This window comes from Copadichromis virginalis, linkage group LG18 (genome assembly GCF_057382275.1).
Source record: "Copadichromis virginalis isolate Kocher_CV1m ecotype Utaka linkage group LG18, C_Virginalis_male_GT1.1, whole genome shotgun sequence".
Lineage (NCBI taxonomy): Eukaryota > Metazoa > Chordata > Actinopteri > Cichliformes > Cichlidae > Copadichromis > Copadichromis virginalis.
In genome coordinates this window covers 16,077,216-16,101,049 of record NC_140635.1, presented here as the reverse complement: position 1 = coordinate 16,101,049, position 23,834 = coordinate 16,077,216, and the positions used below count along the sequence as shown (strand labels likewise).

General features: G+C 39.9%; 1 protein-coding gene across 1 annotated transcript; it reads right to left on the bottom strand.

The window, feature by feature from the left end:
• Positions 1-963: 963 nt before the first annotated feature.
• On the bottom strand, positions 964-22,595 carry kiss1ra (KISS1 receptor a). The gene is made up of 5 exons (XM_085438558.1): positions 21,434-22,595; positions 15,997-16,121; positions 7,652-7,787; positions 7,313-7,551; positions 964-5,759 (listed from the first exon to the last, which is right to left on the bottom strand). Exons 1-5 carry the CDS (start codon positions 21,684-21,686, stop codon positions 5,379-5,381), a joined length of 1,134 nt encoding a protein of 377 aa, XP_085294684.1. The 5' UTR covers positions 21,687-22,595; the 3' UTR covers positions 964-5,378.
• Positions 22,596-23,834: the final 1,239 nt, after the last annotated feature.

Genomic DNA, 23,834 nt, shown 5'->3' with positions numbered 1-23,834 from the left:
TTTTCTTTATTATATTCTTCAGACCATCCTGCGGTCAACAGTTAATGGTCAGGTGATGAGCAAATTTGGAGGCCTTCTCTCACCACAGCAGCAGTGATTCATCATCACATTTTTGGGTCCTTAAGGTCTATCGAGGTTATTTATAGGAAGCAGAAATACCTGTACCAAATTTTATGACAATCCATCCAGGGGTAACTGAGATATTTCTGAGAGGATTCAATGTGGTGGTTTTAAGAATCTGCCAGTCTATTTTCAGGACAAAACAACTTTAGGCCTGATTATTTATTTACAGTTAGTGGTAGACTGCACATCAGGAGCACTGGTGGCCTGATAGTTATTTTAGCCCTGCTGTGAACTGTCAGCTTGTTCAGTGACATTGTAGCAAGCAGTATTGAGTTGACAGACCTCTCAGGGGTGACGGATGTGTGGAGACTGTTTGCTCTTCTGTGTGAGCAAACACAGCCTCTTCGCAGCCTCTTTCTCTGTTACTCTCTCTGGGAAAGACAGTCAACATGCACCCACTATATAGATAGATGATCCATAAAACAAGAAAAAGTACATTTGGAGGAGAAATGCACCAGTCAGAGACCAGGTCAGTCAAGAACACCTTAGCTACTAGCTAGTTAATTTGTTGTACAGCTGTTATACATTCATGGTTATAGACTCTCTTCACCCCTGTAAACCTATATGTTCATTTGCTATTGAAACATGAATTTCACTAAGCATTACTGATCAACTGATATAGCATTAATATTATGAAAAGGAATTCTTTAGGTTAAGATGATTCTGTAGTGAATCTCCGAAAACCAGTGTTGAGTTTGTCGGGTGACAAAGAAATGCTTTACTGTAATCACATGACATTTATCAGTAACACAGTAATGTAACGCGTTACTGTACTAAATTCAGTTGCAGTTACAGTTATGTCATTACAAAGGTTCTTCAGTTATCTGAATGCCAGGCAGATCGGTGTTAAAATTATTTTTATTTTGACTGCACAAAAGGACAAGAACATGACGGCAAACTGCATCCAGGACAGAAACAACTGCATTATAATGCTAACAGAACCTCCACTCTTAACAGATACCTACATGCTAATGTAAAGCTGACCCGAGCCCAGCAGCCAAAGTATGAACTTCAGCAGGTAACACCAGCAGTGATGTGACGCTCACTAAGATAGGGATTTGTGTGGAACTGTATCCACAGGTTCATATTCTTAACTGGTAATTATGTGACAATATGTTTCAGGCCATTTTATGGAGTAACAAGAAAGTAATGTAACAATAATGTAACAAATAAATAATAATTAAATACGTAACATACTGCATTGCATTTAGGAAAGGTAATAATCAATGTGATAGAACTTTTTAATCTAACACTGCTAATAACTGTAAAGAAGCCATAGGGTTAGATTATAAAATTGAGTGGCCTGGGATGATATCAAATTCCCAAGTTATTGTTTCAGTCGGCCCTGGGCTAACCATGCCGGAAGATCAAATCTTTTTTAAAAGGGAGACGTGATCTTATAAAATGAAAATACCAGAAAAATACTACAATATCCAGAATGTTAAATATGTATGTATGTTAAAGATTTAATATGTGTTCAATACTTAAGGGGCAAAAAAACAAAACCAAAACCTTTTCAGCATTTTTTTTTTCTTGCTTGTCCTCTAATCTTACCTGCAGGTAATCATTTTTACTAATTTTGCTAAGTTACTCACAACACAAGCCAATAACCTGTTCTTCATTTGTTTAATGACCAAAGAAAACAATGTTTCCAGAAGCTGTGCGGTACATTACAGCAACATCTCTACAGTATAGAGCAATGCATGGCTGGCACCAACAACATGATTAGAATCAAGGTTTTATTTACATTACTACCTCTGTTCAAAAGTTAGAATTAATCTCACTGCAGGCAGGATTCTTCAAAACCCTGAGAAATTCTGAAATCATTTGTCTGTTTCACTACAATCATTTCTTTAAACAAAGCGGCTCACATGTACATCTAAAGCTGAACATATTTCATCTCACAAGACAGTTCAAGCTGAACCCAAGCAGAATATATTTTTAAACCAGACAGACATAAAAAGTGTCAATGTCATGAGAATGTGTGCAAAACATTGCTGTGCAAAGGAAAGAATTAAAAAAATAATACCATGAAAAGTTTTCCATCAGTTAACCTCAGATAAACAGAAAAAGTTTAAAATACAAGTCTTTACGCTTCTTTTTATATAGGATGGCTCAGTGTCTTCTGTCTCTACATAATCCAAGATTTCACGATGATTTCGTGACGTTGGAGCTCTGCGGGCTCTGTGCTGCAGGATTTCTTGTTTTTCTTGTCAGTGAAGACCCGCTGAAAACCTTTCATGCCTCTGCCTGCATGTTTGAAGCTGTCAAGGCTGCACAATGATGGTGTGGTATAAGTAATGAAAATTTTATTAATGACTTTTGCCTTAATGGCTATACATACATGTGGAGGATTTTTAAAGAGCAATATGCAGCCATTCGGCAGAACTCGAACATGTTAAGATGTGTTTTAGAGCAGTGCTCACGTAAATAAATGGCCTCACAATGCACTCCATGCCATACCCTTTTTTTCTGTTCTAATTAGTGGGTGACACTTTCTTTAGTTGGCTGCTTTTTGTACAATTTGAATTGCAAATGGAGGACTAATTACTTGCTGCTAAAACAGTGCAGCTCAAATTGTTTCAACAAAACTCAAAGTGCTTTTTTTTTTAGCACGAGTACAAACATTTTGACACACGGCTGCAAGATGCATGTTCTGCTGTGTTCTACTCTATTCTTGCAAGTATGTAATTAGCATCTACTAATGACCAGTATAATGTAAGGTTACATTATCTATAGCTGCATTAAGGTGGCCATGTAGTTCAACCTATGTTAGAAAAATCTTCCTGCATGTTTTTTCCCCCTAATTAACAGCTTTACAGATTTATTAACTATGATAGGCTGCATTTCTATTGCCAGACAGCTGCTCTGTCATCAGCTTCTCCTTCAGAGTGCACTCTCACAATGGAGCAGGTCGTCTCCGCCGTCTGTCTGACAAGATCGTGCAAGGGTGTTTTTTTTTTCTGAGAAGATGTAACAACTGATACCACTAACGAAAAAAGTAGATGCAGTGGGCGAAATGTGGATGTGTGCTTGTATTTGCCTGTGTGCATGCGTGCATGTTTCTATAGTGTTTGTGAATGCACAATTAAGTAAGGTGCGAATGTTTGTGCATGGGACACAAAAGCAAAGTAAACACTGTCTACACTTCACTGACTACAACCCCCGGTTTAGCCATCACACCACTCATCATACTGCCAGCAACGGAAACGATTCAGCTGGATTCAGTTGTTTTTAAATGAACAAAAAAGCACAGCTTTAACTTCTGTTGCCTCAAGAAACGATCTGATTCCCTTTTATTTTCACTTATAATACCATGGACGTATGTAGTAACCTGTAGTGAAGTATATAAAATTGATGAATCTTTGTGTGAGTCATGTGGATCTGGATCCACATGACTCACAAACTCACAAAACTGAACAGAAGTGAGATAAACTCATAATTTTTAAACAAACAGTTTGATATTTGAGGAGTTTTGCATATTTGCTGTCTTGCTTAGAGATTGATAAGAACCTTAACATGGCTGTATGATAAGAGAGCTGGTGAAAGCTGACAAATTTGGCGTTACAGTGGTCAGTGTACCAGTATGAGGCATTCAAGGCTGTTTGTTTAAACAGTGTTGTCAAATGTGTAATAACAAGTATACCTCGCTACGTGAAATTTGTGAGTCGCCCCTCATTTCTTTATATTTTGCTCCCAAGGATTCAAGCATGAAAAAGCCACCTAACTCACTATTGTGTTAACACATAACAGATATTTTAGTAAAGAATCCATTTAAAATGTGTATATTTAGGCACTTTGCTAGTACCTGTAGCAAAAACAGATTGTTCTCATTTCTTTAGTTGAATCTATGAAGAATGCTAATGATAACACAGGTTCACAGGCATAAAATAGTCTTTTTTGCACCAACGAGGCAATTTCCAAAGAACTATTAGCTGAAAACCTGCCATATCTTGGCATAGTGTTTGGTGTGTTCTAAAAACTGTGAGTTAGGGCTAGTGGAGAAGAAAATAAAAAATTGCAGACCTGAAAAAAAGTAGAGTCCTATCATGTTCTAAGAAATGACCTGACAGAGGACCTTAAAGAGATGCATCTGACCCTTAAGTTGACCCATCTACTGCTCACTGAAGCCTCATTAGAAATGGTCTGAGTGGAAGGGAAGCTGTCAAGAAACCATTACCAAAGTGTGTCTACAACCATCTGTAAAACATGGTGGAGACTTGGTGTGGTGCTACATTTCAGTCAGGGGTGTCGGGGATCTTTTCAAAATTGATGGAATTATTAACAAAGAAAAGTATTATCAGATATTAATCCACTATAAAGTAACATCTGACTGAAAACAGCTTCATTTTTCATCATGACAATGATCCCAAACACACTGCCAATGCATTCAAAGCACACCTCGATAGAAAAACACACAATGAAATACCATCAGTCATGGATTGGCCTCCCCAGAGCCTGGACATCAACACCACTGAAACAGCACGAGATCATTTTGACAGAAAATGGAACAAAAGGCAGCGAACATCCAAAGAAGAGCTTTGAATGTCCTTTGAGAAGCCAGGAGAAGTATTCCTGAAGATTGCTTAAAGAAATTATAAGAACGCTCACCTTTTAAACATTTACACAGTGTCACAGTGTTCGCTGTTCTTCGGAGTGACGCATACTCAAAGTGTTAAATTATTCTCTTTTTCTCCAACGAAGACGTAAATGTCAACCACAGAAAAACTAGCAAAAAAAACAAACAAAAATAAAACAAGCCAACTGCCATTTAGTCAAGAGTGTTAAATTCAAATATACATTCAGTGTTGTTTCATTTCATATGATATCTATAATCATCATCTGTCCTCGGTCCAGTTTATTCTAGAGCTGCAGACCTCATCAGATCAAACAGGGATTAAATGTCCTGCCTGCAGCTTTCAGGCCAAACTCTCCTCTTTTGTTATCTGGTGTGTTCAGCTTTGTGTTATTCAGACCTGGTGTTTGGCAGACATGTGCCAGCATTGCCAGCCTTGGCAGTTGGAACAGGTAACATATTGTGCCAAATACTGTTAGTGCCCATCTGTTTTATGTGTCTGAGTTTCCTCACATCATTTCATTAGTTATATTCACTGATATAAATACATCCCGGCTGCCAAACAGTGTCTCTTTCAGATCAGTTGCTCTTTGAGGACGTTTACACACAATTAGTGTTATTTTTTTCATGGTTCACATTAGAAAACTGGCTGTATCCTTCTTATGTTAAATGATCGGGATCAGTTCACCGCGTTATTATTGTTGCCTTCCTCCGCAGCAACAAACTTAATCTCAGCATTGGCAGTCCTGGAAGCCATGCTGCTGTTTCTGACCTTGTGCTTGAACAGGAAGGGAAAAGTTTTCCTGAAAGACTTTTGGAAACTAGCTCCCATAAAGCCATAAACTATGGGGTTGACAGAGGAGTTGGCGTAGGACATGCAGTTGGCCCACGTCTTGATCTTGTATGTGGCGTAGTTAGGCTGGTAGTTAGGATAGAAAGACTGGAAGAGGACAAAGATCTGGATGGGCCCCCAGCAGATGGCAAAGAGAAGCACAATCACTACCACCATCTTGGAAACTTTGCTCCGGATGCTGATTGTTCTCTCAGACAGGAGATTCACCTGAAGAGACAAAACAAGGAACCCTCTTTGTAATGTTTTTGACAATATTTAGAATATGTAACAGTGTTACCAGAGTGATAACAGTCAATCAAAACAGAAAGTTATCAAAAGAAGGAACTAAAGGACACAGAAACGCTCCTTCGGGTAGCTACAGAATCTCTTATTCGAGTAAATAAGAATGTAACGTCCTCGGGACCAAGAAGAACCATCAGTGGTTTCCAGGTGATTGCACTTTTTTGCACTTGGTGACTCGGTGAGTAAGTGAGGTTGAGCATGCAACACACAAAGTACTGGGGAACCACTACACTGAGGTTTGTTCCTGTTAAAAGGGAGTTTGTCATTCCCACTGTCGCCAAGTACTTGCTCATAGGGGATCAGTTAAAATTAAACTGAATCATTGTAATTGGAGACTCAACTTATTCGGTTGCCAGTTTATTGTATCCTGGTTATATTCGATTCATTCTAAAGACAAAACTGACCAGCAGCAACTACATCAATGTTTCTGTGGACATTTCTTCATTTCTGTTTCAAATCTGTGACGTTCTGGCTGGACACTGAATATAAGCAGTGAATGAGATTTTCTCTTTATTGTGATTTTCTGTCTACATAGACTGCATCAGATTTGCAACAGAGTTCCACAGGTTAGCGGTTTTCACAGATTTCACAGAGTTAATTGGTGTATTATCGCAGATAGATTGCATGTAATTGCCAGCTTGACCCCTTTCAGTGTCTTAGTAAGTCAGTTCTATCTTGTTGTGGTTTTATTTCATGTATTCATGCACCAAAGTTGCTTTAGAGACAGCAACTGACTAAGAGTGGTTGCAGACCTTTGTCGTGCTGGGTCACCAACCACTACTTTTCCTAGTGTGACTGTATTAAAGACTTTATTTCCCCTTGAGGTTGTCAATGCATTGCAACCTATTTATCCATTGATATTAGAGGATATTTGTTTCACTCTCTTTCCTATATTGGTGTAAATTATTGATCAGGGCATTAGTGCTTAAAAAAATCACTACCACACTGAGTGGGAATGTTTGGCAACATAATTGCCCATAATTGTTTTCTACTTTATCCTGTCGCACTTTCAATATAGCACCTGTAGTGATGAACATTACTCCCACTCTGTCCACAGCAGGTCTACCTGCTCATGTTCCCAAAATGTAGTGAAGTGTAAGATCTCTTTGTGTTGACACAAAGGCAATAATTTGTCTTCCTGTAACACTCGTGTGCAGAAGTTGGCAGGTATAATGCAGTTGCTCTTTTTTATGAATAGGTTCCACATTGAAAAAGAAAGCCACAATAAAAAATTATAAAATGAAGAAAATTATAAAATAAAGAGTTGACTGCAGCCACTTTAAAGAAGTTTTAAAACACATTTTCAAAGACGGGGACATGAAGAGAAGAGAGGAGAAGAGAAGAGAAGAGAAGAGAGATTTTAAACTTTTAATTGGCTGAAAATTAGCAGCAGCTGGTGACAATAATATCTCTGTGCATTAGTGGCTGTGTTTGTGAGGCACTTGTGAAGCCCAGGCCGATATAACACCTGCCCTTACCTGGTAATTATTGTCTACAGGTTCTACAGTGGGCTGGCCAACCCTCTTAACCATCAGAGTGTAGCAGAAAGAGATAGTGAGCACAGGCAGCAGGTAGGCAGCAATGAACTGGTACAGGATGAAAGCCCTCTCATGCGTCTTAGAGGGAAATCTCTCCATGCAGTATTGCCTCGGGCCGTACCAGTAGCCCTCCTCTATACGCTGGTACATTAAAATTGGTGTAGAGAGGATGAAAGAACCTGAAGAGGAGAAACATGGTTAGGTGAAATGATGGCATTTTAAATTTTATACACATACGCAACTATTTTTAACGAGTCAGTCGATAATGACACGACGTACCGATCCAAATGCAAATGCTGACAATCATGGCTACTTTGGGGGTTCGGTGCCGAAGAGATTTCAGGGGGTAGACTGTCACGTAACAGCGGTCTCCACTCATGGCAGTCAGGGTGATGCAGGTGGCTTGCACCGTCACCTAACAAATGAAGACGATGCTCATTTCATTTACATGTAAACTCAAAGTGCTTAACATAAATGACAAATACATGAAAAGATAATAGAATTAAAGATAAATTATGAAGCTGTCTTATTCAAATTAGTTTGTGTGAGCAAAAACGGTTCTTCTCCAAAAAGAAAAAAACTTTTCTTCCTTTTGGAGAAGAAAAGTGATCGTGCAGAGATTATTTTTATTATTTTATGAAATAATCAAATATTACTCAGAGGATGGGATAATCTGGGGTCACCTGACCATGAAACAGCTTGTGAGTCAATTTTCCAATTAATTTTGACCCACTGAAAATGGGGGCTATGAATACAAAGGGATGTATATCTTAAACTGTTAATACTTTTCTTAAATCCCTTGAATGAAAGCTGAAAGTCTGCACTTCAGCTGTGGTGTGTCACGGTCTGCAGAGACAGGCCGTGCGGTGGTGTGTGTGATGGGCCCAGGTGCATACACAAGTGAGTAGACTTAACAGAAAGCGAGCCTTTATTATGGCTGAAGACAAAGTGCACAAACAAAGCAGGGATGGCGTGACTAGACTATAACTAAACTGGGAAAACTAATACTGCGACAAACTAAGAAAACTCAGACTATGATGATCACTGCAAGGACTGACCGTGAAAACATGGAGGTGAGAACACAGACGACGCGACACAGACTGTACGAAACACAGAGACTAAATACACATGAGGGATGATCAGGGGAAGTGGATGCACACGGGGAACACAGGTGACACTGATAATCATAACAAGACACGGCAGGAGTGAACGTAACACTGATGGGAGATGGGCAAAGTAAAACAGGAAGTACACAGAGGTTCAAACAGGAGGGGAGAGAGCACGGGGAGAACGCAGACATAACGGGCTGGGGAAAACATAGAATAAAGCACAAAGAGAGACGAGGGCTCATAAATACACAGAGGGGCACACAGGGGGTAAGAGTCACGAAGGGAAAACACATAAGGAACAACGTAACAGATCAACCCAGGAAGCATGGCCTAAATAAAGAACAAAATACAAAAATACATGAAAACTAAGAATACTGGGCCCACATGGCCCAGGACCATGACAGAGTGTATAGATGTGAAATTACAAAATGTGTCATTGTCCAAATAATAATGGACGTGATTCTAGGTACATAAGCTATTGTGCTTTAGGAAAGGAGAAGAAATATTATTTATGACTCTCAGATGTTTAACAATACAGCTGTGAACCAAGAAAATTGAAAAGCAGAAATATATTAAATAAAGTCTATTTAGCTTGGCTAACAAAAATAATAGCTTTAGACAGCTGAGTCCTCATTCTGCTCCATCTGTGCTTTATAATGTTACATCACCCACAAGAAAGAAGAAAAACAACTAAATAGTGAGTAAGCATACAAAGGAAAAACAGACTAGCAAACAAAACTGGGATAAATGACCGAAAAATAAATTCAAATGTAATCTTTCTAGTCTACTTTCATAGAAGATATCCCCACAAGCACCACAGATAAATCCATAACACAGCTATGTGTTCAGTGGAAAGACTCAAATTTAAAACTAGCTTAAAATTAAAAGAAATGATCATGTTTGGCATTATTTCATATTGCACATTTGTGGAAAAGTTGCAGAAATATGTAGAGCGTGTTCCAAAAGAGTATCCCTTGATGTAAGTTAGGCAGTGGTGGTGTCTCAAAGAAAGATGCCATGGTCTGGTTGGTCAAACTGAATAGGAGGAGAAGAAATTGGCTTAACACTGGATCCATAAACCAAACAGAGACATTAAAATGCCAACGCACCTGAAATATATTCATTTTAAACAGTCAAACATACACATTGCCACGGCCTCAAGGACCTCTAGGATGTTGTTGTTGTTTTTTGCTGTTTCACTCTTTCTCGCCAGGGTGGAGTCAGACTATGCTCCCCACCTCTGTCCTCGCCTACTCAGCTCTACTCACCTGTCACCCATCTGCTGTGATCCCTCACCTGCCAATCATCACAGATTATTACCCTCAGTGGAGTCTGCTTCCTTGCTGAATCGTTGTGCTAACTTGTGTCAGTGTAGACCCTGCTTGGCTAGTGAGTTCCTTGTGTTTCCTAGTACTTCTCCCTAATCTGTTCTTTTTGTGCAGTCTTCCCTATCCCTACCTGCTTCTCCTGCCCTGTGGACCCTGAGTGGGTGTGAGTGAGTGTGAGTGAACTTTCTTGGATTGGATTTGGAGGTTTTGTGACTCATGGACTGTGTGAAGAGGAGTGTGAAGGTTTCCCTGCCCTGGACATTCTCCCCTTAGATTCCCTGGAGCCGCCTTCCCCTGTTGCTGTATATATTTCACCTGGTGTGCATCTGTAAATAAACCCCTTTCACTTTTCACCAGTTTTGAGTCCTGCACCTAACTTTGACACAAATGTGTTTCTTACAAGAGCTCTTACAGTTTGCTGACAAGCTATTAGAGGAAGCGCTTTTCTTATAGTGTCTTGCAAACTTGTTTTTTGTTGTTGTTTTTTTTGCTTTATATTTTAATCGCTGCTCTCTAGAAAGCAGACGTTCAAGCAGCTTTTTTGTCCTTTATTTCAGACTCCCTCTCCAGTTTTTACTAATGGGCTTGCATGCTTTTAAGCTGCAGATCATTCAGAATGGTAAAGAGCGAGGGATAGAACCGGAGAGGACGCGTACAGAGGAAGTGCAGAGGTGGCAGCATTTGTGATGAGTGTTTTTCATTAGCATATGAAGCAATCATCCAACTTCATTTTTAATGGAGTTCAATGATGCTTGATTCAATTAAACTTGAGCTAATCAGAAGAATTGTAATTGAAGACCAAATATAGAATTTTACTCGTACATTAAAGTTTGACAAATTTTCCATCTTACACAAAATTTTAAATGACTGCATTTAATCATTACTTATTATTAACCTCTGGCTCTCATCCTCAGTGTGCTTATTATCCTGTCTTCCTCCCCTCACTAACAACCAGTTGCAGCAGATGGCTGCACCTCCCTGAGCCTGGTCCCGTCGTAGGCTTCTTCCTGTTAAAAGGGAGTTTTTCCTTCCCACTGTTACCAAGTGCTTGCTCACAGGGGGGCATTTGTATTTGATTTCTTTGGGGGAGGTTCTCTGTGTAATTGACGTTCTTGCAACATAAAGCACATTGAGAAATGAAGTGAATTGAATCGAATCAATATTTCCACTAGGACTTATAGTGGTGTTCTAGAGTAAAAAAAAAAAAAGAGCCTCAAACAGATGCTTTTCTTGTTTCATATGCAACTGTGCATTGATGTTCAATGGAGCAGGATGACACAGAAAGCAAGCCTAACACTTTCTACCATCTTTGTTCCTTTTGGATACATCACCTCTGTGGGTCTTAGTGGGTTGTATGTAGGCAAACTAATCCATTTTTGTTTTGAAATATGTGGAGCAGGGTGAAAAATGAGGGGTCTGAAGTTCCCTCTATGCTCTTTTACAAATAGGATCTAATTTTGTCCCTCTTTTGTCTATGTGTCTGCCTGTTTCTCTCGCCACCTCTCATCTGCGACTACGAAGCCAGCTCACATTACCCTCCAGAGGTTTTGTGCACCAGGACCACAGGATTTCAAAAGATATGGTGAGAGAGAGAGAAAGGGGTCATCATAAGTTCAGTGTTGAGGCGGCTGAGGAAATGGATTTCCTATGTTTTGTTTTTTAAGATGTCTGGTATATTAGTAGCTCATAATTTCTATTCTACTGTAGTTTTATTTCTTTTTAATGACGGAAGAAAATGAGGGAGGAATAAATAATAAGAATCTGTTTTCTTTAAGCTTCCTAATATTTTTTATTTATTCAGTTTAAACATGGTAATTAAAATCATAGGGCTACACGGGGGATATTCTCCTAACATTCAGCCATAAGCTTCAGATAAAGCTGTTTACATCAGTGTCTTAAAGTATTTGAGATCTGCAGTCTAATATTTATATATAAGATACATTTAAAGGGACAGTTTACTTTTATTCATCTGAAAAAAATCATCAATACCAGTCCATTTTGTGATTTTAGCTTCTCAAATATCCATCTGTCCATCAGCTGGGTCCTGTGCAAAATAGAAATAGACCAAGAGGCAGTTCCACGCCCTTGAGAGCTCACCAGTTCATCTCAGGGTTCTCAAGCACACACTCTCATATCCACACCTCAGTCAGTTTAGAAACACCCAGAAGTTAATATGCATGCCTTTGGGCTGTGGGAGGAAACCAGCTTACCCAGAGGGAAACCCCTGCAGACAAATGGGGAATCCCACAGAGAAACGCCCAGCCAACAAGGAGGTTTGAACCCAAGTGCTAACCACTGCACCGCTGTACCTCCCAACAGCAGTTTTCAGTATTTTTTTTAATCTCCTCCAGATTTAAAATGCATAAAACTTCTGAAGATCACATACAGCTTGGACTTTAAAAGGTTTGAAAACTTTCATTAATACATGATTCAAGAAAATAACAGGCAGATTAAATGTTGACTAAAGTCTGTGAAGAGCTAAAAGTTTCCTGCAGAGATCTTTGATTTAACGTAATCAATGCTCCTCTCAGACTAATCTTCAGCCTGGTAATAACTGGACATGAAAATACATCTGCTAATTAGACTGGAAAGATGAAGGAGCAGTATCCCACCCTAGCAATGTAATCTTGCTTCCTTAATTTAGTTTCAAACAGCACAACAGGGCAGGAACCTTTGATGAAGTGTGATGGTATTTTTACACAAACTTTCTCCTAAGTGGGCAATAACACATCTAATTTGTGGTTTGAAATTGGTGAATGTGAGTGTGAATGGTTGTCTGTAACTCCATCTTAGCCCTTTGTGAGACTGGTGGCCTGTCCAGTGTGTACGCTGCCTATCACCTTATGGCAGCTGGGATCAGCTCCAGGCTCCTGAATTGGATAAGCGAAAGAAAATGGATGGCCGGTTGGATGGAATTGGTATTGACCAGTAATCCTATAAAGCCCCTAGACATTCCCTGCTATTCTACAATATAACTGTACTATCTGTCATCACGATCCTTTAACAGAGGCTGGATGTAAACACAGCAGGAATGCATCACCCACTGTTACCCATCAACTGTTTTTTTTCATTAAACTGTGGAAATTTTAAGACACTAATAACACTAACAGCTCTTATTTCTTGGAGAAATTTGAGAGATTAAAGCAAAGAGAGTGGCCACTTCTCTTATCTCGTCACCTAATTACCTTTCTCCCTTGTATGCAATAATAAATGATGGTAGGCTAGCATAATAGAAACTGACTTGAAGGTTTGAGATGAGAAAATGGTTGTCTGATAAGAGAGGAAAACGAGACAGACAGTTTGACAGACGCTTTCTGCTTTCAGAATAAAAAGCTTGGTCTTAGTCATCAAGACACGCTCACAGACCACGTAGTCTGATTGCTCACATCCATTAATCAAATCATGCCTATGTTTTTCTTGAGGTTTTTTTTTTTGAGGCTGACATCTAAAAATTTTAAAGTGTTTCTTTTTTTAAGTTTGACAGAATATCCCCTGCATGTCGAATGAGGTGAAATTTAATCAAATTGCCGCACGAAATAGAAAGCTAAATACATTTGCTGCATACTTTATCAGCCTCTAATATTAAAGATTAAAATGTTGGGGAAAGTGATTTTGCTTGTAATGACAAAGTGCTTATTAACTGAACAGGAGCTGTGGGTCTCTCTGAGTGACTGTATCTGGTTCGCGGTTGACTTTGTCATTAGAGTAGTCAGAGAACTGGTTATTAGTGCAAGGCTGAGTGTAATTAAAGCGTCTGCTCGTTGTCAGATGCTAAAATACCTTGGACAGCTTCCCCTCGTGATGCACTTGTACAAGGAAAGAAAAAAACATGGACGTAATTGGCGCATTCAAAAAGTTCCACAAAAAAAGAGAAACATTATCTAAAATTGGCCATAATTCCTCTTGAGTCATCTCTTTGTGTAGCTCTGCATCACTCACTGTGCTCCAGCTGTTTTTAGATCCTATCCCCTGTAGCTCTTCAATATAAGCCCTGTGGACCTGATTCACTTCATTTAACTCGACTTTTATTCTAACCCTACTTTCCTACATCTCTCAGTTTGTTGATTTGTGCTGGATATACACCGATCAGGCACAACATTATGATTACCTGCCAAAATAGCCTTGGCTAATTAAAGCAGGGATTCCAATAGAGCCCTGAAGGTGCGCTGTGGTATCTGGGATCAAGATGTTACTAACAGATCCTTTAAGTCCTGTAAGCTGAGAGGTGGGGGCTCCACGGATCAGATTTGTTTGTCCAGGTGGTACATATCAAAGTAACATCCACATAGATGGCAGAACCCAAAGTTTCCAGTAGATCATTACATAAAGCATCGCACCGCCTCCACTGGCTGCTTCTCATAGTGCATCCTGGTGTCAGGTGTTCCCCTGATGGATGTGCAGCCGGCCATCCACGTGAGGTAAAACAAAATGTGATTCATCAGACCGGGCTACCTTCTTCCATTGCTTCGTGGTCCAGTTCTGATGCTCACGTGCTCATTGTTGGCACTTTTGGCAGTGGATGGTGATCCGTTTGGGCACCCTGACTGGTCTTTGGCTGAGCTCCATACACAATCAACTGCAAGGCACTGACATTGTTCTATCAGAGCCAGCATCATCTTTTACAGCCATCTGAGCTGCAGTAGCATCTGTTCGATCGGACCACACGGGTCAGCCTTCTCTCCCCACGTGCATCAGTGAGTTTTTGCTGCCCTGTCACTGGTTCACCATGGCTCCTTCCTTTACCACATTTGATAGATGTTGACCTCTGCAGATCAAGAACACCCCACAACAGCTGCAGTTTTTGAAGATGCTCTGACGTCCTGCCATCATAATTTCGCCCTTGTCAGACTCAATGTTTAAAATCCTCATTCCCATTTTTCCTGCCTCTAACATTCTTCCTGCTTCGATGTATCATGTGTCAGTATATCGAGTTAGATATTTTCCTCGGGGGAGGGTTTTGAGTAAACTAGAATTAAAAGAGAACAATTATCAACTGCATGGAAATATGACTCCAAACAAAAAGTATTTCTGTCTGGTGAGTGCATAACTAGACACTTGATATGATAATGGTGTTTGTAGCTATTTGCACTGCTACTAAGTGGCAGGATAGTTTAGTAATATTCTCCAACACTGAATTCACAGGTTGTTTTCACACAGTTTCCATCAGTGACTATGTGTCAATAACAGATAAGTTCAAAATCTTGCAGATGACACTTCCAAGTTAAGGATTGTTGTGCTATTCCATCCACATTTCCAAATTTAGAGCAACAATTTATAGTGCAGCTGAAGCCATGACAGGCAGCTTTTGTCGTACTGTCTACAGGTCGTTTTCCTTTTTGTTTTGTTAGGTGGTTTGTCTGCTGCACAGGCTTTTAGTTGTGGTTTGTTCCATGCATGAAAGGTGAAAATGGCTTTTTACCCAGTTTGCAGCTCCTCACCGTCAGTCAGTGCCTTTGATAATTCCAACCAACAGCAGCTGTGCAAACCTATTTTATTATGACACTCTGAATATTTGTTATACTTTTTTTGGCCTCTCACTAATCAAACAAAACAATTGAGAGGCATGATTGATTTAAGTGGCTGAAATCTGTTTTGAATTCCTGGATTAGATATTATAAATGGTTCCCACGAAAATAATGTTTTTTCATTGGCACACGGTGTTCAGTAGCCCCTTTAAATCTTGATTAATGTCTGGGTCTATGGAAGCATCGTATCACGTAACATCTTCATCTCCTTAACAGAAGATTCTGTTATTCTCTTTTGTGTCTCCTCCTTCTTGTGACTGATGCCGATTACTGTTATTATTCTCTGTCAGCTGTGTATGACACATCTTGACACGTTTGACTTTTAAAGCTGTAGAGTTCGACCTACTTTCATTGTCATTTTTGAAGAAACTCTAAATTCAACAATGGCTTATTTTGGATTAGCTTTCTTGAGAACTGTAATTTTATGAGGATGAACTGTGACCACCTTCACAGGATTATATAGATTGATTTTTCTGTGACAACGCCAAGCTGGCTCACTGTTCTCATGGGAGTGGGAGTGTTAAAGCCCTGAATGCTGTTACTGTGAGAAAGTTAAAGAATCCAAGATCATTTTAAGGGAAGTGTTGAAAATATAATATTCACATGAAAGCACATTTCTGAGCTGAGAAACAGAATAGTTGAAGTGGTTCAAAAGATATTACCTGTTGCAGAAAGGCGACAAATTTGCACATGAAGTTGCCAAAGATCCATCCAGGGAGGGGGTAAAGGGTGGCCGTGAAGGGGACGCAGCACACCAAGAAGATGATGTCAGTGGCGGCCAGGTTTGCTGCACAGGGAGAAAAGATAACGCTGTATTTGATGAATGTTGTACAGTCTGCAGAACAGTGTTTAACTGAAAACGCTTGAAGCCAGTGGCATGGATTCTTCAACAATCCTGGAAAAAGCAGAAGGACTTCTAACTATCATCCCACCTTTCTTCTTTTGCATAACAAGTCTTTTTAAACCATCTGTGGGAAAATGGATATGGAGGCACGCAGTCCTGTTTGCAGTAACATCAACTACTAGGAACTAACAGCAGCGTTGTAAAGTTTAGTGCAATCTAATGCAAGTTTGCAGACTCGCAGGCGTGTACAGTCATGGCCATCCAAAAAGGAAAAGTTTTCATAGTCCTGTAAACATCCTGATAAAACTAAGTACATCCTTACTGCTTGCATAGGAATTAAGAGGATAAGCAGCAACCAGGTGCTGCTATTCAACACTCACTTGATTAAGTGATCATCAGGACGTGTGACAACCTCTATAAAAGCTGTGTGCCAATCTGAAGCGTCAGGCTGTGTTGCCAGGAGTGGGCACCACAGCAAACTCACCCCAAGGTCAGATTGCATAAGAAAACCCAAGAACTACATCTTGAACTCAGTTAGCATTTTAAATGTTAAAGTCCATGACAATACAATTAGAAAAATACTGCCTAGATTCGAGTTGTTTTGAAGGACTGCCAGATGAAAGCATCTTCTCTACAAAAAGTATCTGAAGAAACTACAAGACTTCTGGAATAACATCCTTTGGACAGACAACACCAAAGATGCACAGGGCCACATCTTCATGCATCAGCACAAATACCTTATTCCAATTATGAAGGATGGTGATTATATGGGCTTTTTTTGCAGCTGCGGGACCTGGGTACCTTGCAGTCATTGAGTCAGTCATGAACTCCTCTGTATGCCAAAGTATTCTAGAGTCAAACACAAAGCCAACTGTCTGACAGCTAAAGCTTGGCTAAAATTTGGTCATGCAACAGGATCCACCACCATGAAATCATGAAATGCGGTGGAGGGGCTTTAAGAGAGCTGTGCATAAATAAATACATGCAAACCTCAATGAATTGAAGTAACGCTGCAAACATGAGTGAGCTAAAATTCCTCCACAATCATGTGAGAGATTTATAAAGAAAATTAATACTTCAATTTATTGCTACTAAAGGTGGTTCCACAGGTTACAAATATGGGGTGTGTTTAGTTTTTCACAGGACTCCACAGACTCCAGTGAAAACTTTCTTTTTCACATGACCGCATGAAAATACAGCTATTATAAAGGTTGTAGTGCTTTGAGTGAAGTGTTTAGTGTCCTCTTTGGGGTTTTGCTGTATTGAGTCGTTAAAAAATGTTCATTCTTGAACACTAGATCAGCTTAGCAAGTTTTCATAATCCAAAATAATCTTTATGTTGCACCGCGATTCAGCACGCAAATTTATTGACTTTCTGAAATAAGTCAGAATTTCTGGCTCATATAACAAACATATGCACTGACCTTAAAACACACGCCAGAAACAGGAAAATGCATAAAGCTTCCAATTTAAAGGTAAGAAATATAAAACTGGCACATTTTTTCAGGTACTGATAGTCTGCTTCAGAAGGAAAATGTATTTACATGATGATGCCTTTAGAAAATCAAGACTCAAGCTGTTACTTGACTGCCGGCAGGTCATACAGTACACCTAGAGCATAAACCTTTATAGCCTGCTTCTGGTGTAGTCTTCATTTATTCATCATTCCAATATGCCACACACTACTTCCTTTTGTTTTAGTTGATCTAATCACAGTGTAGCTACTGAACCATTATGTCGAGAGGATAGGCAGATGGTGCAGGCCCTAATGAAATGTTGCTGAATATTAAGCTGTTTCCATGCTGCGGTTTTGAGGTATATTATCCAACATGAAATTCTCGTCATATCCACAATGCACTGTGCAAAGAGAGACGCAAATCATTTCTGCAGTAAATCACCGAACTGCAACATTTACGCAACAAATGAGCTCATTTCCGTGAATGCCTGTGACAAGCCATTTTTGAAATTATATTTTGTTTGTTTGTTCTGTGTGCTCATCCAGTAAATCAATCACCTTTGCATTTCTCTTCAAGCGACAGTAGACATCACAGCTCTAGCCGGCGTGCTGACTTAAACAGTAAAAGAATAATCACACAGGTTGCAAGTCTCGGTGCTTTAAGGACCAGACGAGGTAGCAGATCGGAGCATGATTGGACACTGATTTATGTTACTTTATTTCAGACATTGAAAATCTGTGCAACTCTCCATGTAAAATATTTATGCATGTGTCCATTGTGCCTGTCTGGCTCGTCTACAAAGGAGCATATCATTAGTGTCCCCTCACTGTAAAAGGATTTAGAGAGTTTTTGTAAAGTGGAGTGGACCAAACTCTCTCCTGAGATGTGTGCAAACCTGGTGACCAACTACAAGAAACGTGCTGTGGTTGTCAACGAGGGTTTCCCACCGAGTACTAAATCATGTTCTTCTTGGGGATCAGATACTTATTTCACTAAATGGCATGAAAATGAATGCATAACTTTTATGTAATGTGTGTTTTTCTTGACTTTTGGTTGATATTCTGTGTCTTTTGAAAATGAAGCTACCATAAAATTGAAGATGGTTCATTTTAAAGTTACACCTTCGGCAGGGGCTGAATTATTTCCCCCCTTCTTATCTTACTTTATGTGACATTTAAAATGAAATATTTACACCCATGTCCTTTGGGATAATCTGCTTGCCTGTCTGCCTCGTCCACTTAGAGTGCATCATTTGTGTCTCCTAGCTGTAAAGCTCCACACTTCCTCAGTCCCAGTGGAGCTTTTCTTTCACAGGCATTTCTGTATGATTTGTTTCATTCGCCACACAGTACCAAGCACTTACCCACTCACACACCCTCACCACTAATGATATCGAAAGCCACTGACTTTGTCTGCTTCATGATTAATTCATATTTTTGCAAAACAAGTACTTATATTCTGACTTTTTCCTCCATCTCACTCGTCTTGTCATGTCACTTCCGAGCTGTCTCAGGCAAAGTTAACTGTTACAATTGTGACCAACCACAATTAAACAATTAGCAGTACATAAATCATATGGTTTAAATGTCCACCGAAGCTCTGACTACACTGGAGACAGCAAACACGTAGTAAGAAATCCTTTTTTCTTTGATTCCTTTCATATGAATCCCCTGAGCATTATCTGCTAAGAAGAAAACCTTTTGCAAACACACACAGAAAAGGGAAGCAGATTTTAAGCTACGGGGTCTACTGAACCATGAAAACTGCTTGCTTGCAGAAATTAATAATTCCAACCTGTATGCAACGAGGATCCCAAAGCACTTCCAACATGATCATTATTATACCACTTTAATTAGATTTTTTTCTCATAATGTGGATGGTCTTAGAAATAATCTGCACTCAGTTGGGACTCAGGACATGTCTGAACACCTGCACCTTCCATTAAAGTGTGTTTGTCTCATTTGTTTTCATAAGTACAGTTAATGCTGGCTTTAGTGTAAGTGCAAATGCCTGCTTGGCTGAGTTGACAAACCAGCAAAAAGAAATTTCACCAGTCAAGTCGCAGACTGTACTTGTGAAGAATGTGATTCAAATAAAAGGTTAACTTCACAAAAGAGCAGAGGCATTGAAGCAGATAAAAACATCAGCAGCATTGTTTAATTAAACATCCTTATGGACAGACTTAATCTGATGTATGACTCAAGCAGAAAACCATGCATATGTGGTTATCTTTGAAATCTTGCCCTGACATGATTTTCTTGCTGGTCATGTAGGGGTATTGCAGTCTGGGACATTTAAGCATCCAAGTCTTTCTTCTCAGCCATATTCACTGAGGTAGTGTCTCATTTCTCAAACTGCACGTCCTCAACTCCTCTCCTTGGGCGGTAGTCCCTCCCATCAGAGCTGAGAGTGGAGAAGGTGAGTAAACAGGCCTCGGAGCGATCACGTTCAAGCAACCTCAACTAAATAAGACATCTGGCACAGAGTAACAAGATATAACTTTTGAATCGCACTCACACAGGAAGGGTTTGATTATATTAAACAACAAAAACAATGCCTCCTCTCTCCTTTGTCCCCTGTATTTGTTTTTTTAAGGACTTAAAGCATCATTCAGCGTTTTGTGTTTGACTTCCGGGTCACAGGCAGGAGGACAGAGGAAGGTTTTGTTGTGTGATTGTGTCCCCTGCTCTCTCCCTGACTCAGATACAATCCCTTGTGTCCTGTGGAGCCAGTGTACAGCTGTCTCCACTTGGCAGTCAGCACTGGCTACTGCACTGAAGAGAGGACTTGGCTAGCCCAGTGCTGGACCAGCTTGGCAGTGTTATATCAGTGAGTGGTTCTGTTGTGTCTCTTGTTGAAAGGAGAGTGTACTTTACATTTAATGATCGCACTTGACTTTTTCCAACTTTCCAGATTTGCTGCTGACTTTCTTTTGTTTCAGACTTTTGGCACAGAGGATTCAGCATCTCTTTAATTTGAATGTTTTAATAACATTCGCCTTGTTTCCCTCCCAGACCCCCAGCCCTTTTTTGTGGAGTGCGGCATCCGCTGAATACTACCTGTTGCCATGACCTTGTCCTTCATAGAGTTTGAAATCTACCTTTAAATGCAAATTTGAAATGTAAAAAATGCTGGCAGAAGGAGGTAGGTGTGTTTCCATCTACATTTAGCCAGTTTTAAGTTGATGTCTCTTCAGGATAGATATTTTTGCTGTTAAATGAAACACGCTGAAATAAAAATGGAATTCATGATTTACTCTTTTGTATTGATGAATTTAATATCATGAATCCTTGGAGCTTTATTTGCAAATAACCTCTGCACATAGCGACAAATAACTGATGCATATTTCAAACCATGAACCACTGAGTGAGAAAAATATTTTTCTGGTGCAGATAAATTTTAGATTCCATGTTGCACTGGTCCCAAAACAGCAGATGTTTAATTTTCTCTTGTTTCAAAAAAGACATCTGCATTAAGTTAAATGACACGTTTGAGCACCTGGCATTGTCGTTAATAATTAAAGTGAAATCTTTAATCAGCACAGACATTTTTCCAATGAGCTGTGCACTCAAACTGTCAAATGCATATTCAGGGAAATTTGCACTTGGCTTTCTCGTGATCCCCACTTGAGCATGTGATGAAATTTTACAGGATAGACGAAAGAGATGTTTAATAACATAGCTGATGTTTATCTCCCTCCTGTCCATATGAGTCACATCTCCTATGCATCATTATCTTCTTCTAGTCTTTGTCCATTTACCAAGAATCATAAATACAAACTTGCACATGGAAGCTTACCTATGTAGAAGTTGGTTGCCGTCCTCATCTGTCTGTGTTTTGAAATGACATAAATGACCAGAGAGTTGCCCACCAGTCCGACCAGCATGATGAGAGAGAAGAACAGAGGGACCAGCCAGGCATCCGTGAAGAAAGGATGCTTGTCTCCTTCCTCCTCCTCCTCATCCTCGTGTCTTCCTAGAGAGAAGTTTGTTCCGGATCCATTGATCCAGACCTGCTCGGTGGAGTTCCACAGCTCCTCGGAGGAGTACATCGTGACAGGAGAGGGGGAATAATTGACGGACGGGAGCGGGTAAGTGAGCAGGTTGTATGAGGTCTAGAACCAATTTGAAGAGAGAGAGTGTGCAGTATGCGGTCCTCTCTGCCCTCAGGCAAAGAAAATGAGAGAAAAGCAAATAATAAGGAGGGGAAAAGTCTGGCAGGAAGACCGCATGAGAGAAAAGCTGAGCAGTGAAAGGTATATGGGGTGGCAGATTGTAGGAAAAACACCAGATACGAGATGAGGCAAAATAGAAGTGAATAGCAAGCAGTTTAATCAAAGTGAAAGGGTAGCAAGGTAAATTAAAAGGTGGAGGGATGCAATTCAGGAGAAAAGGGGGTCGGGCAAGATGGAAAAATACTTCTTAAGCTGCTCAAGTGTCGGACTCAAAGTAGGATAGAGAAATTATGTCAACAGGTCATAAAAAAATAGGAGGTGAGCAGGAGTGGATAAAGGGCTTCTTTTCTTTGAAGCTTGTTGGATGAAAACTGCCACTGCCAACACCGTTGAGCTTTAAAACTTGCTGTTTTTCTGACTCGAGAGCTAAGCGCCCATTTCAATAGCCCTGGGAAATTATTAACAACCGAGGTTATGCTGACAGGCACACAGATGTCTTCTCCAAGCTCGGTCATCAAATACTCAGAAGCAAATCCAGTGTACTTGCAACTCCCTCTCCTTTTCTTTGAGTTGGTTTTCAGCTGATTTGTCCCCACTGTTCCACTTCTTTGTAGTAAGGTCCACAATTCAATCCATCACCTAACCTTCCATCCAGGGATTTTCCTTTAGAGGAAAGGATAGTAACTTGACTAAAAGATAAATACAGGCTAGTAAATGAGTTGATATTTGCTCTCTAACCCTGACAAAACTGTGTCTGACAAAATGGTTTGTTTTTTAATAAAAAGAACTGGGAACAAAAAAAACCTCATCTGCTGTGCATCCTCTAAGCAGAGCTGAGTTGAATAGAAATCATGCTTCGCGGAGACGGCAGCGAGCAGAGTGAACGAGGTGCTTGCAGCTTTATAGTATGAGCAAGAACGCACAGACGCAGTGGGAAGAGGAGATACACGCACACACACACTGAATCCGTGTCAGTGTGTTTGTGTGTGGGTTTCTACATGACTTTGGGATAAATAGCTGATGTAAGGGTCTCCTAGCAACGTTATCCCTAAATCTTTTAGTAACAATTGCCAAAAACAGCCTCCAACCGATTTCACCGTGCTCCACATGGAGTTACAATAAGATAGCATTTTAAAATACCTTTACAGAGGCAGACAGGAAACATCAAGAATATCACTGTTAAATTGAGAAAGCTGTCTATTTAAAAAAAAAACAACCTGCAAATATCAAAGAAGCCGTTTCTAAAGATATTGATGTTATATTTCTTAACCATGTGTTCTCTCCGAGGACCGTCTATGGTCAAAATCCCTTTTATTCCACACCAGAAAAATAAATTATCATCAGAAAGGATGAATCTGGAAATAATTTACAGATTTTCCCTCTCACTTAGCTACAATCTGGTTTTCCAAAGGTTTATTTTCAAATGTAAAACTGGGTCTTAAAACGTCATATTTGATATGAAAACCTTTTTTAATGTTAAATCCTAATGCAAGCAGTGTGACAACCAGTGATAACACTGTACAAATTGCAAAGCTAATGAATCCTCCAAAGAAAACACACCACTGATCATGCCAGCAGGACTGCTGCCCAGTACAAATGGACAAATTACAAATCTACATTATGCACACACTACTAGCCCAGCATGCACTGCCAGATGCAGGTGCTATTGTCTGAACCCCAGGCACCCCAACCATGCCAGGCTTGAAAAATGCTAACACGTACCTGGAGAAATAGAGAGGCACACAGGAGGCTTGTCACTCTAAGGGAGGGGAGGGGGGGGAGTATGATTCACCTCATATCTGGGAGCAACATACACACTATAAATTGTTGTTTCCACAGTTTCTGATAAATAGTCAGAATGAACAGAAATGGCCTCATTGAGATTACTCTGAATCCCTCTGGATTTGTTGTTACAATCGAAATGAATCAAAAACTATTCTGTAGTCTTCTTCAGAAAACTGGCATTGCTCATTTTGGAAAGGCTTCAGTTGTAGCTTTCACTCTCCTGAGGAGTCTAAGGGTGTA

What these genes read in the sequence shown, in the direction of transcription:
- kiss1ra (XM_085438558.1), bottom strand. Translation starts at nt 21,686, where the DNA reads ATGTACTCCTCCGAGGAGCTGTGGAACTCCACCGAGCAGGTCTGGATC. An exon ending in GGCAACCAACTTCTACATAG is followed by an intron (nt 16,122 to 21,433) that starts GTAAGCTTCCAT and finishes CTCCCTGTGCAG; the next exon opens with CAAACCTGGCCGCCACTGAC. An exon ending in CTGTAGACAATAATTACCAG is followed by an intron (nt 5,760 to 7,312) that starts GTAAGGGCAGGT and finishes TTGTCTCTTCAG; the next exon opens with GTGAATCTCCTGTCTGAGAG.